Raw genomic sequence first — 17,968 nt, forward strand, 5'->3', positions numbered from 1 at the left:
ACATGCTATCCTCTTCCTCATAGCCAATAAGACTCAGATTGCAGATTGAAGCACAATTTCTTCTTTCTTTTCCTGTTTAATTTTGAATATTACAAGTGCAGATATTAGTTTTGCGTGACTATACATATTTTTAAGATGTTTTGTTTTTCTTGCTTTCGTGACAAGTGGAGGAGGGAGAAAGAGAGACTTTGAAACTGAAAATAAAATAAAATTGAGTTATTGGGGAAAAAAATAAAGTTGTTGGTTGTATGAATAATGAGAAGTGTTCAGGTAAAAATTATGCTGGGGGTGGGGCATAGAAAAAAGATTTGGCAACCATTTGGAAATATGGGGTGAGATATATTTGAGTTGAGCATAATACTGAAGTTGCAGATGTGGATGACTGGAAGAACACTAGTACGCTTGACAGAGATAACAAAGTTCCAAGATGGCTGAGCTATTGAATTTGAGATATCTATGTGTCATCTAATTTGAAATGTCTAATGCACAGTTGAAGATGTAAGACCAGAGTCAGGAGAGAGTCTAGGGATGAATATATGGATCTAAGAGTCATATCCATAGAAATAAGAGAGACTGATGTTTAAAAAACAATAGGGGACTGATGGAGACCATAGTCTGAAAAAGGGAGGGAATTGAGATCAGGGGTCCATGTAGAGAAGTTGTCTTTCAAAGACTATCTTGTTAAAGAGAGGAGAGTGGGAGGTAATACGGGTTTTGAAATGGAGAAAAGGAATAGATAGGAACACATTTTGTTGTCAGATCCAGTTACCATTAGAAAACCAAGGGCTAAACTTAGTGTTAAAGTAAAATCCAATTGAAACAGCTAGGTGGCACAGTGCATAGAGCACTGGTCCTAAAGTTAGGCAGACCAGAGTTTAAATCCACCGTCATACTTACTAGCTCTGTGACCCTGGGTAAGTCACTGGTTTAACCCTCGTTGCCTCAATTCCTCATCTGTAGAAATGACCTGGAGAAAGAAATGGCAAAATACTCCAGTATCTTCAAGAAAACCCCAAATGGTGTCACAGAGAGCTGGATACAGCTGAAGCAACTCAATAAAACAATAGCCAGTTGACATATTGGACAGAATACTGAGCTTTAAGTCAGGAACCCGAGAGTATGAGTCCTGCTAGACACTTGATTAGCTCTGATTGACCTTGGGTAAATCATTTAATGCCTGATTACAAAATCATAAATTTAGAGCAGAAAAGGACCTTGATAAGGAAACTGACACCAGAGATGTTAAATGACTACACAGCTAGTATCTGACGTAGGATTTTAATCTAGATTTCTCTTAATTTCAGGTTCTACCTTACCATGCTCATGCAGTCCTCTCTTAAACTGCATATATGGCCTGTTAGCTTTATTAGGGAGCAGGCCATCCAGCTTTTCCAGGACCTCTGATGAGGAAGAATCCCTGTGACCTCTGGAGTCTATTACTCTTCTTCCTGTTCTCACTGATGTTCTTATCTTCTTTCTTTGCTCCTTCTCCCCCCAACATAAACTCTGGTATATCTTAACAGCATCTATGTGTAAGGCATGCCAGGTGATAAGGGATATGTAAAAATAACTCTTACAATGGTCCTTACCTTCAAAGAACTTAAAGTCCTAGAAAAAGAGAAAAAATGTATGTACAAGTAACCATAACATTTTAAAATAAAAGACAGATTCATAATAGATATAAAATACTATGTATTTGGGGTTCTTTTGGTATTCTAAAGCAATTTACTTTTTGTCTTCATAGCTCCTTTAACTGCAGAAGAAACAGTGAACAAATTTGAATGGACTTGGGTTGAACTAGCTGTTAATGAGACTGTAAATGTTATGGTTTGTATGTTATATAATCCTGGAGAATTCTATTGTCATGTGCTTAAAGAGGATGGTAAGTTGCTTATAATTCTATAGCAATTTATCTTTATATAGTTTTCATTTTACTAATGTGTTGCTATATTTGACACAGTGATAAACATTCATGTCTTTACAGGAGAGAAGTTATCTGTTTTTAAGAGGTAATTTACTTCAAATAAGCTGACTCTCATACTTCCTTTGTTAATGGTTCTGTCATCTCACTCATGTAGGTGTTCCTTCCTGTAATGCTAATTATAACCCATCCATGTCCTCTCACAAGTCTGCTAGAGGATCTGCCCAGTATGATAGAAACATTTTTTCATGTTTTTAACATTATGAGGGTACCAGTGTAGCCTGTGGGTTGCCTATGTTATTCCTTGGTTTAATACATAACCAAACCACCTACTTTTCTGATCACAAATCTGGATGATGTGTTTCTCTTCCTGCGCTTAAGACATATGCTAAAAGCACCACCGTAGTTTTGTAACCTATTTTATTCTTTACAGATTAAGATGTTGCATTATTTGGAACTATAGTAGCCCAGAAAAATATTAGAATTTATAGGGTTTTTTTGTTTGAGATAGTTCCTTAGTATCATTAAAAGCACTATGTAAGTTTCTCAAGCACGATTCATCCTGCTTTCTGACTCTCATTTCCATACCCAGATTATTGTCCAACTACAGTGCCTATCCAAGATTTATGTACTGACTGATGGATCATCTCAGTGGATTTTTAATAAAAAACTGTTTTAATCACGTTTTTTAAAAAAAGTTTTGTTGCCTTTGGTTCTTGCACTACAGTCATTTCCTCTTACATCTTTATCAACAGTGTATATGTGGCACGTTCTATAACTGTAACTCCTTGCCTCTTTAAAATTTTTTTCAAAAACACATTCAAACACAAAGATAAAGTATTACACATATGTGAAATAAATTTTGTTGGTTTTAAAAATTATATATTAAATGTAATAAGTAACAAAATTTCCCTTTTGGTTTTTCTTGTTTGTTTTACTCAGTGGACATTTCACGTAACTGCATATTATAGTCTAGTCAGTCAGAAATCTTAAGCTACTTTTATTTTTTTTCTGTATGGCTTTTTAGATCAAACTTTTCCATGGTAGTAAATTTCATTAAGGAATCTCCGTGTATTATTTCAGGGCTTAATACAATCAATACCAGAGTAATCTGTAAATAAAAGTAACTGAAAGATCAGATCATCTATAGGAAATCCCTCTTCCATTTTTTAATGCACTGGATTGCCTTCATGACAGAGGCAAATACTTTTGGAAAGCATGTATTTCCCTGTTACATGTTTTACTTGAAATTGATAACCAGAAAATTGTTATGTTTATTAGGGAATTTTGTACAACCTTAACATATTCTTGGGAGATAACTTTGTTAGAGAAGTGGTTAATGCTGAATTTTGCCCTGAGTTAAATGTATTTTTATAGTAAGAAAAAAAATGAAAACTCAAAACAGGACTGGATCTTATATTCTTTCCATTTTCTAGTCAGATATATTAGCTATGAAGATGTGTGCTGTTATAGAAAGAAAATTAGCAAAAGCTTGTTAGTTTCCTTCATATTTTTATTGAAATTATTAATTGTGAGTAAATACTACTCAAAGAATTTCTAGATATAAGAAAGACATGGTTCAATAGTTACTTATTTTCTTGGTTGCCTTTTTTCAGTAGTAATGTTATCTTTTAATTTTTCCTGATCATTTAGCCTCTTACCTTCCCTCTTCAAATATCTTGAAAATTGATCCTTCACTGCCCTCAAAATCATCTTTTTTCCCTTTGTATATACTTGATATCTTCTAGTTTCTCTTCCTCTCACTTCTTCAGTACTGTCTCTTATACAGCACATTGGGGATGGAGACATTAGAATCCACATGTGTTCCATTCTCATACATAAAGTAGCTTGCATAAAAATGTTGACAAAATGTTTTCATTTTTCATGTTGCTTGAAACTGTTTCACTTCTAAATAATCATGGAGTGATCTGGGGTTTTTTGTCATATCATGTGTTTGAAAATTTTTGGAAAATAGCTTATCTTACAGATAAAGTAAACAGAGCTTCATGGACTTTAAGTTATTTGCTCAAGGTCACATAGGTCGAAAGCATCAGATATGGAATTTGAACTCAGGCCCTCTTACCAGAGACAAGGGTCCTTTGCACTGATAAGAGATTAATTTGCAACGTATTGAACTATGTAGCCTCTAAGGTCCCTTTTAAGACTGAGATTCTGTAAAGCCAATCATTTCTTAATCAGTTTGATTTTTGTTATAGTTAGGATTTGCCATTTCCAGAATTTTCTATTTCTCTTTTTATGAAAGTATTCTGGATATATAGGCAAAGGGACTTCTGTGTAGCTTACAAGTCTTTGGCCTCTTCAGTATTATAATTCTAAATCTTATTACTACTTTTCTTTTTCTGCCTTCCTCTGCCCAGAGCACTAAGGAATATATTAAATTAGTTTGGAGAACCTTCTAAGGTTTTTGTAGAATTTTCTACCCTCCTACTCCTTTCCAGCAAATGTTAGGACATAAACTGCAGTTATCTTCATTATAGTTGTAAAAGTTTGGGCTTATGTGCAATCAAATCAAATGTATTTCCACATTAGTCATGTTGTAAAAGAAGAATCAGAACAAAAGGGAAAAATCACAAGAAAGAAAAAAAAGAAAACAGTGTGCATTGATCTGCATTCATACAGGATAGTGTATTTTCTGGATGTGGATAACATTTTCCACCATCAGTCTTGTTCAGCCATTCATTCCCCAGGTGATGGGCAGCTCCTCATTTTCCAGTTCTTTGCCACCACAAAAAAATGCTGCTATAAAAATTTTTGTACATGTGGGTCCTTTTCCTTTTTTAATGATCTCTTTGGGATACAAAACTAGTAGTGGTATTGCTGGATCAAAGGGTATGCACAATTTTATAGCCTTTTGAGCATAGTTCCAAATTGCTCTTCAGAATGGTTACATCAGTTCACAAGTTCACTAACTGCATTAATGTTCCAATTTTCCCACATCTTCTCCAACATTTATTATTTTCCTTTTTTTGTCATATTATTCAATTACGTGTAATGTGGTACCTCAGAGTTGTTTTAATTTGTATTTCTCTAATCAATAATGATTTAGAGGATTTTTTCATATGACTGTTGATAGCTTTAATTTTTCATCTGAAAAATGACTGTTCATATCCTTTGACCTTTTATCAATTGGGGATGACTTATATTCTTATAAATTTGATTAATTTCTCCATATATTTTAGAAATTAGTCCTTTGTCAGAAATACTGGCTGTAAAAATTGTTTCCTAGCTTTCTGCTTACCTTTTATTCTTGGTTGCATTGGTTTTGTTTATGCAGAACATTTTAATTTCATTTGATCCAAGTTATCCATTTTGTACTTCATAATGTTCTCTGTCTCTTGTTTGGTCATAAGTTCTTCTTGTATCCATAGATCAGACAGGTAAACTATTCCTTGCTCTCCTAATTTGCTTATGGTATGATCCTTTATGTCTAAATCATGTACCCATTTCTACCTTATCTTAGAATAAGGCATAAGATGTTGGTCTATGCCTAGTTTCTGCCCTATTATTTTCAAGTTTTCCCAGCAGTTTTTGTCAAATAGTGAGTTCTTATCCCAGAAATTGGAGTCTTTGGGTTTACCAAACAGTGGATTACTATAATAACCTAGCCTATTCCATTGACCCACCACTCTATTTCTTAGCCAGTGCCAAATAGTTTTGATGATTGTTGCTTTATAATATAGTTTTAGATTTGGTACAGGTAGGCCACCTTCCTTTGCTTTTTTTAAAATTAATTCTCCTGATACTTTTGACCTTTTTTTTTCTTCCAGATGGATTTTGTTATTATATTTTTAGCTCTATATAATAAATTTTTGGTAGTTTGATATGGTACTGAATAAGTAAATTAATTTAGGTAGAATTGTAATTTTTGTTATATTAGCTCACGAACAACTGATATTTTTCCAGTTGTTTATACCTGACTTTATTTGTATAAAAAGTGTTTTGTAATTATGTTCATATAGTTCCTGAGTTTGTCTTGGCAGGTAGACTCCCAGATATTTTATATTGTCTACAATTATTTTAAATGGAATTTCTCTTGGGGTGGCTAGGTGGCACAGTGAATAGAACACCAGCCCTAGAGTCAGGAGGACCTGAGTTCAAATTCAACCTCAGACACTTAACATTTACTAGCTGTGTGACCTTGGGCAAATCACTTAACATCAATTTCCCTGCCCTCCCCCTCTCCAAAAAGAAAAAAACAAGCCAAAAAAAATGGAATTTCTCTTTTTCTCTCTTGCCGCTAGGTTTTCTTGGGGGAGAATATATAGAAATGCTGATGATATGAGCTTATTTTATATCTTGCAACTTTACTAAAATTGTTAATAGTTTCAGGTAGTTTTTTAGGCGATTCCTTAGGATTCTCTAAGTATACCATCATATCATCTGTAGTGAGTAACAGTTTCATTTCTTCATTGCCTATTCTAATTCCTTCAGTTTCTTTTTCTTCTCATTGCTAAAGCTAACATTTCTAGTACAATATTGAATAACAGTTCATAATGGGTGTCCGTGTTCTTATTGGGAATGCTTCTAGCTTATCCCCATTACATATGTTTGCTATTTATCATTTTAAGGAAGACTTTGTTTATTCCTGTGCTCTCTAGTGTTTTTAATAGGAATGGGTGCTGTGTTTTGTCAAAAGATTTTTCTGCATCTGTTGAGATAATCATGATTTCTGTTAGTTTTGTTGTCAATATGGTCAGTTGTGCTAATAGTTTTCCTTATAATTGAACCAGCCCTGCATTCCTGGTGTAAATCCCACTTTATCATAGTGTATTATGATCATGATAAATTTCTGTGACTTCTTTGCTAATATTTAAATTTTTTGTATCAATATTCATTAGGGAAATTGCTCTATAATTATTTTTCTATGTTTTGTCTCTTTGTGTCATAAAGGGAATTTGGTTACACTCCTTCTTTGCCTATTTTTTGAAATAGTTTATATAGTATTGTAATTAATGGTTCTTTAAATGTTTGGTAGAATTCACTTGTGAATCCATCTGTCCCTGGAGATTTTTTTTGTTTTTTTCTTTCCTGTTTACCTTTTCATTCCTGAGTCTTATATTTGAATGTTGAATTTTTTATCCAGTGCTGATCTTTTTATCAGAAAAATTCAAAAGTTCCATATTTCATTGAATGTCCATCTTTTCCTCTGAAAGATTATGTTCAGTTTTGCTGGGTAGTTGATTCTTGCTTGTAATCCAATCTCCTTTGCCTTCCATAATATCATATTCCAACCTCTCTGATCCTTTAATGTAGAAACTGCTAAGTCCTGTGTAATCCCAACTACAGCTCCTTGATATTTGAATTGTTTCTTCCTGGCTGTTTGCAGTATTTTTTTCCTTGACCTGATAATTCTGATATTTGACTGTAATAATCCTTGGAGTTTTCATTTTGGGATCTCTTTCAGGATGTGATCAGTAGATTCTTTTAGTGACTATTTTACCTTCTGGCTCTAGGACGTCAGGGTAGTTTTCCTTGATAATTTCTTGAAAGATGCTGTCTAGGCTCTTTTTTTGCTCATGGCCCTCAGGTAGTCTAATAATTCTTAAATTATCTCCCCTGGATCTATTTTCCAGATAAGTTGTTTTCACAAGAGGTATTTTATATTTTCTTCTATTTTTTTTCATTCTTTTGATTTTGTTTGATTTTTGATAGTGCATTGAGTCATTAACTTACCCTGACCCAATTCTGATTTTAAAGAATTATTTTCTTCAGTTAGCTTTTGTGAATCCTTTTCCATTTAACCAGTTCTGCTTTTATTGGGGTTTTTTTGGTGTGTTTTTTTTGCTTTTTGGAGCAGCAGTTGGGGTTAAGTGACCCAAGGTCACATGGCTAGTTAAGTGTTAAGTGTCTGAGGCTGAATTTGAACTCGGGTCCTCCTGACTCCAGGGCCAGTGCTCTATTCACTGCACCACCTAGCCGCCCCATGCCAGTTCTGCTTTTAAAGGTGTTGTTTTCTTCAGTCAATTTTTGTCCTTTTCCAAGCTGTTGACTTATTTTTTTCATAATTTTCCTGTATGCCTCTCATTTCCTTCCCCCATTTTTCTTCTACCTTTCTTATTTGATTTTTAAATACTTTTTAAGCTCTTCCAAGAGAACTTTTTGGCCTTGAGACCAATTCATATTCTCCTTTGAAGCTTCACATATTGGCATTTTGACATTGTTTTCCTTTTCTGTTTGTTTTGATCTTCCTTGTCATCTTAGTAGCTTTCTATGTTTAGGGCTCTTATCCATTTCTTATTTTTCAGTTTATTTTGTGGCTTTTAAAGTTGAACTCTACTCCTGGGGCACAGGGGACACTGTTCCAAGCTCCTTATACTGTATCCCAGGGGCCTGGTCACTGGCTTTCCACACTGGAGACTCAGGTGCTTGTGGCTTGCCCACTATACTGGAGTGGCCTGGCCTAGTTGTTCCTATTGGGGCTGAAGGTCTCAGCCTGCTGAGCCAGCACCAGTGGGCCTTGGTTGTTCCTGCTAGCTTGTGTGGACACCGTCTTTGCTGGGCTGTGCTTCTCTTTTGCCCTAATGAGACAGACCTTTTCCAAGTTATATTAAGCTGGAAAATTGTTTCACTCCGTGTTTTGGTGGGTCCTGTTACTCCAGAATCCATTTAAGAGGCTTGATTTAATGTTTTCAAGGAAAACTGAAGAGAGCTTAGGCAATTACCTGGCTTTTCTTTGCCATCTTTTGCTACTTGTTTTCCCAAAGATTTCTAAGTATCCAGCAAATTTTAAGTAACAAGCTTACATTTTACAGGGGGAAATATTAAATATTCCCCCAGAAGTTTCAAAAAATGAATCATTGGCAGAGATCAATCACCACATAACTTGGATTCTTGATTAATTCTTTCCTAAATGTTGATTCTGTAAGATAAACTTTGATTTTATGACCTAACTCATAAGAATGTTAGAGCTAAAAGAGACTTGAGAGATCATACAGTAAACTTTTTAAATTTATGGATGGGAAACTGAGCCCCATGGAGCTAAAGTAGTTTGCTCAAAGTCATAGAGATAACAAGAAACAGAATTGAGAATAGAACTCGGGTCTTATGGGTTCCTAAGCAGTGCCACAAAATTGTACCTGACTGGTCCCATGTTAATGGTTTCTTCAAAGAAAATGAGGTCTGAGTGGAATTCCATCAGTTATATTACCAGGGATTTCAGGGTTTTGGATTTCAAGTTAAGAAATCACATAGAAGGATGCTATCAACTGTAATCCTACATTTGTAACTGATGATCGGTTCTAGTTGAATTGAAGATACTTGGACTGAACTAGATTCCCATACAAGGAGAAATAAAAAGGCAAATTCTTTCCAGGTGGGAGAAATGTCTTATGAAAAATTAATGGGATGAGAGAGCAAAATATTTTTAAGTGATTGGTCATATGGTAAGCTAGGTGGTACAGTGGATAGAATATGGGCCTGAAGTCAAGAGAACTCAAATTCCTGAGTTCAAGTCTAGTCTGAGAGACTTAATAGCTGTGTGACCCTGGGCAAGTCATTTAACTCTGTTTGCATTGGTTCCTCATCTGTAAAATGGAGCTGGATACGGAAATTGCAAACCATTCCAGTATCTTTGCCAGACAAATCCCAAATGGGGTCACAAAGCATCAGACACAACTGACCAATAACAATAATATGTGGCAAGACCAAAGTACACCCAGTGGGTAGCTTTCCTGCTCCACTGTTACTTTCACTTTGTCAAGAGAACATGATGAATATCCCCAGCATTTTGGGTAAATTTCCTATGCTAAATTATAGGTAGACATGTACAGATGTAATATAGATTCAGCAGACCTGGGTGGGTTGTAGTCTGCATCACTGGAAGAAGATACCCATGTTGACAAAGTCACAGATTCTTTGATATATTGAAATGAGGCCAGTTTGGTTTGACAAGGAAGTTTGAGCAAATAATAAGTGATAAATCTAGAAAGACAGATTGGCTTAAGGACTTTGGAGGGAAAGACTTAAATGCCATGCTAAGGAGTTAAGATTCTGTCTTATGTACAATAAATGGCATTTTGATGCATTTGAAATTTTTTACCAAGAGTGTGACATAGAACAAAAACTTCAGAGTTAGGGGTGGCTAGGTGGCTCAGTGAATAGAGCACCGTCCCTGGAGTCAGAAGGGCCTAAGTTCAGATGTGACCTCAGACACTTAACACTTAACTAGCCATGTGACCTTGGACAAGTCACTTAATCCCCATTGCCCTGCCTTCCCCCTCCAAAAAGCGCCCCCCCCAAAAAATCAGAGTTAGAAGCTTCTTTATGTTCATGTAAGTCAATATCCTTATATGATAGACTAAAATATTTCAAGAATTCGTTATTGATTATGGAGCTCTACTTAAAAATGTCTGAATAACAATATTTTTTGACCTTTAGAATTTCACTAACATGGATTATTCAGGTAGATTATGGAAATGCTTCTTTGAAAAACTTTAAAAGCAGAATAGAGTTTTCTCAGTCAGCAAGTGTTTGGTTATTTTACAATAAAATGTATTATTATTATTATTATTATTAAACACAGTTTACTTAATACTGAGATGACCTTGGGATCTCTTAAGTAGTACTATGATTTTGTTTTACTTTTTTCTTTTAAAATATGTTTCTCCTAATTAAAAAAATTTTTTTTAGCTCTGCTCATATATGAAGTAAAATATTATTCAGGACTGCATTTTTCATCTTGTGTTTTCAGCTTTAAGTGGGTTAAATGAAGTGAATAGGTCTCTAGCAGAATACTGCCAACAAAAAATGTCCATTGATTTTAAACCTGAAATTGGAGAGCCTTGTTGCGCTTATTTTACAGGTAAGATACCATGATGTATTCTTCACTTCTTTAAAACCTCTGTTCTTTTTACCTTTTTTGCTTTTTAATAAATGTATCCTTTATTTTTAGTTAGTAAATTGAGTTTTCCTGTTGACATGGTTTTTCTCTTCATTTCTTCTAAGAATCTTGAGATAACATTTTCTTTTCTTAGATAAGTTTATTGGACATATTTGTGTTTTTTTTTCTTTCTAGAACCTCTGTTAAGATGTGTGACCTGCTAAACTCGGTTGTTCTTTACCTTTTTGTTCTTTGAACCCTTTTCCCCTATCTGGTGAAGTATATGGACTCCTCAGAATAATTATTTTAAATACATAAAATGAAATATGTAAGATAACAAAGGATTTAAATAGTTGTATTTAAATAGTTATTAAAATAGTAACTTCATGAGTACTATGTTAAGAATGCTTGTCTAAACCCCTTACTTAGGGATAGGTTTTAGTTGAAAGACTAGGCAAATTCTGTTTTTTGCAGTTTAAATGCATGCAGTCATCTATTAAAATGCTCTTTGAAAATGTTCCAGAAAAATAAGACTAAAAAAAAAATCTGGTGAGAAAAAAAAATGTTCCAAATGAAAGTTGAATTTAGGAATGAGTTTACTTGCTATTATTTGATACCATCGTTTAATTGTTTATGTCATGTAAAACAGATTCTGAGATCAATAATAATAATGTAAATTATTGCAAATTAATTTTCATGTTCATGATTTTTATCAAACTTAAAAATCTTAACTACAGCTTAATATTTATTTAGTAAGTATATTGTGTATATAACTTTTATCTTATGTAAAAATTCCTTCCCAGAATAGCTGATAATCCCCTAAGAGATTAGAGCTAATGATTATCTAAAGGGTAGCTAGGTAGCATAGTAGATAGAGTGCTAGGCTTGAAGTCAGGAGAACTCATTTTCCTGAGTTCAAATCAGGCCTCAGACACTTAGTAGCTCTGTGACCTTGGGAAAGTCATTTAACCCTGTTTGTATTATTTTCCTTATCTGTAAAATGAGCTAGAGGAGGAAATGGCAAATCATTCTAGGATCTTTGCGAAGAAAACCCTAAATGGAGTCATAAAGAGTCAGACATGATTGAAAAATGCCTGGAAAACAACAACAAATGATTTGAGTCCAGTAGCAGTAAGAGAAAGCAAATAAGTGTACAGTTAAATTAACACAAAAGGTTAATTTACATACTGTCAATATTTATGTTGAAGAAAAAAAACAGTATTTTGTCATAGGTGTACTTAAATTCTTTATGTAATACCCAGGTGATGGTAATTGGTATCGTGCTTTAGTAAAGGAGATACTACCAAATGCAACTGTTAAAGTGCACTTTGTGGATTATGGAAACATTGAAGAGGTTACTACAGATAAACTTAGAAAGATGTCATCCAAGTTCTTAAAACTTCCATTTCAAGGAATCCGATGCTGGCTAGTAGGTATGTTGGGGAATATAAAATTATTTTAATAATAAAGATACTCAGAAAGCTCTGATCATTAAATAATATTAAATGTAAAGACATCACATTTAATTTTTTTGTTGTTCAGATGTTTCCATTACAATGGAAAATACTATTTCCTATGATGAAATCTTGAGAAATTGCATGTTTTAGACACTGGCTCAAATAGTCACACCAATTCCTAAGAAAAGTAATTTTGAATAAGCTGAATATTTTAAAATTATTTGGGCAGAAAATTAAATAATATTAAATTTAGCCATAGAAATAAGAAAGTGCCTTTTGACAATTGTAGCTATTGTGATTTTAAAACTTTTTGAAATCCTACATGTGTGCCAGCATGATTTAGTAACATTGATGTAGTATTTGAAGGAATGTTTTTAATTTGTGAAAGGAATTTCCAAATTAGAAAGATCCTAAAGCACAATTCCATTTTTTAGTTTTATAAGCGCGTTATTATTTTAAGAATGGAATTTGGAAATGTAGCTTTTATGCTTAGGGATAAAAGGGCACAATTGATTGAATATTGTTTGCCTAAGCTGAACAAGAAGGGGACCAAAGATCTTAAGTAGGATATATGATGCACTAATAGATGATAAAAAGACAATTTCTCCTGGAAATTGTGTTAATGAAATTGTTGTTTTCCAGATGTAAAACCTAGAAACAAGCATTGGAGTAAAGAAGCCACAGCAAGATTTCAGATGTGTGTTGCAGGGACAAAACTTCAGGCTAAAGTAGTGGATCTCACAGACAATGGTGCTGGAGTTGAACTCACTGACCTTTCTACTGCTTATCCAAAAATTATAAGTGATATACTTATTGATGAACATTTGGTTTTAAAAAATGAACCACCATGTAAAGATAAACAAAATGATAAATCTGTTAGTAAAATTGACTTGCCATTTGATCCTGATGTCCTTCAAGGTAAGATTTCATTTAAAAATGTATTTGTTATAATAAAACATTTTGTTATAAATACAGATTTTAGGATTTCCTCTTCAAGTTGACATGATTTTCCAATAGCAATTTAATTCGCTGAACATCTGTTGAGTATGTATTGTATATATAACATTGTGCTTTGTTTAGTTTAGAATCTTGTATATGACCTTTCAGAAAATGAATTCTGTATTGTGTCCTTAGTGATTTTGTCAGTATCTATTTTTTTGTTTTTGTTTTTTTAAAAGCAATTGGGGTTAAGTAACTTGCTCAAGGTTACACAGCCAGTTATTTCTGGGTGTGGTGCTAAGTATTTGAGCCCAGATTTGATCCCAGGTCTCCCGACTCTGGGGCCGGCGCTCTTACTCACTGTGCCACCTGGCCGCCCCTGTCAGTATCTATTAATTGTTGAAATGCTCTAAGAAGCCACTTTGTTGAAAACTAGTATCATACATGGGGCAGCTAGTTGATGCAGTGGATAGAGTGTTGGAATGGGAGTCAGGGAGACTAGAATTCAGATCTGACCTCAGACACTTAATAGCTGTGTGACCTGGGGAAGTCACTTAACCCTTTTTGCCTCTATTTCCTCATCTGTCAAATGAGCTGGAGAAGAAAATGGCAAACCACTCCAGAATCTTTGCCCAAGAAAACCCTAAATGGGATTTGGACACGACTTCACAACCACAAGGATATTATATACATTTCTAATATAGCTTTCCTTACAGCTATGATAATAGCTAATATTAATTTATATAACACTTAAAAATGTCCACACATAACCACAACAGCCCTTTGAAGTAAGTAGGTTAGGGGTAGGGACTGAACCTGAGATTTCATTGTTACAGGAAACTCCCTGGTAAGGAAATTTCCTCTATTTATACAGGTTGGTGTCTTGTCTACAACTTAAGAGTCCTGTAGAGTTACCTACATCACAAAGAGCTTAAATGATTTTCCTATTGTCACACAGTTACTAAATGTGTCAGAATTAGAATTGGAACCCAAGTGTTCAAGGCTGGTTCTGTAGCCATTCAATTACAATGACTTGGAGATGGGTTCTTCAGATTTTATCTCCACTTTATGAATAAAGGAAACTTAAGTTCCAAAAGGCTAAATGATTTTCTTATGGTCAGCATAGCTCATGTATCACTCAGAATTTTAATCCATTTCCTCCCAACTCCTGGTCCAGCACTTATTTAGGCCATACTGTTTCTTGTTTCATACTATTTTGTGCAGGAAATCTGTTGCTGAAAAGTTTGTATTGATTAATTTCTTAGAAAATCAAAGCCTATTGTAAATATACTAGGGGAGTTTGATATTGAAAAAAATATTGTAATATATAGATTATTTTCTAAATTACCCAGATAACTTCTGTTGTAATTTTTATGAGGTTGAATTGGCTATGTCAGGTATGCCTGTGTTTTAAATTTGACCAATTTCTTCTCTAGTTTGAATTTAAAGATATGTAATTATTTTCTGTTCTGCCATTTGCCTCTGTGTATAATGTTTAATGTTCTAGATGGTGGCTATTCTCTATTGTATTCATATAACCTTTGAAGACAAAAGTTCTGGTTTTCTTCAAAACTTAGCTCAAGGCCTTTTCTGTTCCTCTTCTCCCTATCACCTTGTATATATTTTCCATCTGTTTATGGTTGCATGTTGTCTTCTTTGATAGAATATAAACTTCTTGAGGACAGGTTATATCAAATCGGATGTATAAGCACATTATATGTCTGCTCTGTGCTAAATTCTGAGGATCTCAAGACAGGCAAAACCAAACCAAGATAATCCCTCCTCCCAGGGAGTCTAATAGGGGAGAAAACATGCAAACAGCACTTGCAAACCAGAGATATATCAGATAAGTCGGACATAATACCAGAGGGAAAGCACTGACATTAAGGGCTGTCAGGAAGGGCTTCTTGCAAAAGGTGGAAGTTTAACTAAGACTGGAAGGAAGCCAGCAAGTTGGGGTAGCGAGGTAACACAGTGAATAGAACACTGACCCTGGAGTCAGGAGGACCTGAGTTCAAATCCAGACTTAGACACTTACACTAGCCATATGACCTTGGGCAAGTCACTTAACCCCAATTGCCCAGCATTCCCCCTCCAAAAAGCAAAAAAAAAGGAAATCCAGGAGGTGGACTCAAGGAGAGGGAGAGAATTCCAGCCCTGGGCAACACTATTAAAATGTAGGACTGGGTGATGAAATGCCTCGTGTGAAGAACATTAAAGAATATTAAGGCTAGTATCACTAAGTCCCAAAGTATATGGAGGGGAGTAAGATGTAAAAAGACTGTAAAGGTAGGAAGGAGCCAAAGGAGGGCTTTAAAAGATGAGTATTTTACATTTGATCTTGGAAGGTATAATAGAGAGCCAGGAGTTTATTGAATATGGAGATGACATGGTCAGACCTGTGCTTTAGGAAGATCAGTCTGACAGCCGAGTCTTGACACAGTCCAGGTATGAGGGCATGCAGACTTGCATCACAGTGGTAGCAATGTCATATTGATGTCCCTAAGCTGATTGGATATGGAAGATGAGAAAGAGTGAGGAATCAAGGATGACCCTGGCTTGCAAGCCTGGGTGACTAAGAGGATTGTGGTAGTAAAGTTGGGAAAAAGGAAGAGTTTGTGAGAAAAGATATTAAGATGTATGAGGGACATCCATTTCATGATGTCCAGTGAGCAGCTGGAGATGTGATACTGAGAGGTCAAAAGAGAGGTTAGAACTGGACAAATAAATATTTCCTTTTTGTCTTGGCATGCATGATATAGGACCAGTCTCTGACACATAGCATGTCTGATACATAGCAGGGACTTAATCAGTCCTTGATCGCTTTTCTTCCCCTCTAAATTTCAGTATCTCCCTGTCTGCTGGCTCCTGCTACAGTACTAAATAGGACTTGGAGTCCCCCCCCATCCTTAAACATATAAACTGTCGATCTCCACTTCATACTGCTTTAAAAAACAAATTATGTAGGGGTGGCTAGGTGGCACAGTGAATAGAGAGCACCGGCCCGGGAGTCAAGAGGACCCGAGTTCAAATCTGGCCTCAGACACTTGACACACTTACTAGCCGTGTGACTTTGGGCAAGTCAACCCCAATTGGCCTAAAAAAAGCCCCCCCAAAATTATGTAATGAATTCAACTCATTATTTTCAAAACTGGCCCATTTGCATGGGTTTTCTTCTGAACTTCATATCATTTTTCTCTAGCATTTTAAAAATATTCTGATGGTCCTATTTTCCCTCATCACTTTTGCTAACCCCCTCCCCTCTATTATTAAAAACAGGGGTGGAAGAAGTACCTTGTAACAAATAAGCTTGGTCTAGCAAAACAAATCTATATCCTGATCATGTTTGAGAATATATGATTTTTCTGCCCTAAGTCTCCATCTCCTCTGTTATGAGTTGTATAGCATGCTTCAACATGGGACCTCTGGAGTCGTGGTTGGGCATTGCTTTGATCAAATTCTAAGTCTTTCAAAAAAAATTTTTTTTTGTACTTTTATAAATTGTTCTCTTGTTTCTGCTCACTTCACTCAGCAGCAGTTCATACACGTCTGCCCAGGTTTCTCATAAACCATCACTTTCATTGTTTTCATTGACTCCGCTTTCATTGTGTTACATTCATATACCACAGTTTGTTCAATCCTTAATTGATAGGCATCCTCTTAATTTCTAGTTCTTTGCTTTTTCTTCTTTCTTTTAATTCTCCCTTTGGGATCAGGACATTTGTTTTGCTTGTAACTGTTCTATCCCTGGTATCATTCTCCCTCTCGCTACCTTCCATGCCTTTCCTGACATAATTCCCTCTTAATGTATTTTCTACACCAAAGTCTATGAGTCTGTTCAGTCCTCACTTTACCAATTCATAAATTCATTTTTCTGATGCATCCTAATTATGAAGAATGTCAAGTTCCACTTCCTTTTTCCTCCTTTATTCACCATTATATTCCTTTTGCCATCCCTTCTCTTTCCCTTTTGAAAACCCTCAAAATAGAACCAATTTATCCCTACATTCTTTCTTTTTTTTAAACTCAGTACCTTTTAAAAAGTATATTTCATTTTCTTTTTCCCTTTTGGAGGGCAATTGGGATTAAGTAACTTGCCCATGGTCACACAGCTAGTTTTTGTGTGTGTGTTAAGTGTCTGAGGCTGGATTTGAACTCAGATCCTCCTAACTCCAGGGCCGGTGCTCTACTCACTGCGCCACCTAGCCGCCCCTGTATTTCATTTTTAATGAGCAAAAATCTGCCCTCCTACTCTAACCACCTTCTCTTCTCAGCTTGCATTGAGAAAGGAAAAAAAAATCTGTACTACAACCATGAAGCAAAACTAATGCCCATGTTGGTCACATATATATATATATATATAGCCTCATTCTGTGCTGAATCCTTCCTCTCTCTCAGAAAGTCGGAAGCATGTTTCATCATTTGTCTTCTGGAATTTTGATTGGTCATTATACTGATCAGAATTCCTAAGGCTTTCATAGTTGTATTTTTTTACGATGTTATTATAATTGTATAAGTTGTTTTGGTACTGTTCAATTTACTCTGCATCATCTTATGTCTTCCCAAGTTTCTCTGAAATCATTCCTTTGATCATTGCTTACAGCACCAATGATGTTCATTTACATTTACATACTATAACTTCTTCCATAGTGTTCTTTCATTTTAACTCTTATTTCATCTCTTCTGGAAATTCTAGTTGAGTTTGTGCCCACAGTGGGTTTTTTTGGTTGTTTTGGGGGGGGGGGGTTAGGTGCGCTTATAGATGTTTTGAAGTCATTCTCTTCTTACAGGTTTGTGTCTCAAACATCTCTG

The 17,968-nt window shown here is 35.1% G+C and overlaps 1 protein-coding gene across 1 annotated transcript in view; it reads left to right on the forward strand.

Annotated features, from left to right (window-relative positions):
- The window catches only part of TDRD1 (tudor domain containing 1), a 72,765-nt gene that overhangs the window by 42,584 nt on the left and 12,213 nt on the right, over positions 1 to 17,968 (forward strand). The window contains exons 15-18 of the mRNA XM_069097561.1: positions 1,745 to 1,882; positions 10,632 to 10,742; positions 12,023 to 12,193; positions 12,860 to 13,135. Coding sequence (XP_068953662.1) covers positions 1,745 to 1,882; positions 10,632 to 10,742; positions 12,023 to 12,193; positions 12,860 to 13,135 — 696 coding nt within the window. The remainder of the gene's footprint in view (positions 1 to 1,744; positions 1,883 to 10,631; positions 10,743 to 12,022; positions 12,194 to 12,859; positions 13,136 to 17,968) is intronic.

This window comes from Petaurus breviceps, unplaced genomic scaffold, assembly GCF_028583685.1.
Source record: "Petaurus breviceps papuanus isolate PSGF00001 unplaced genomic scaffold, PetGlider_PUasm1.0 37, whole genome shotgun sequence".
Taxonomy (NCBI): Eukaryota; Metazoa; Chordata; class Mammalia; order Diprotodontia; family Petauridae; genus Petaurus; species Petaurus breviceps.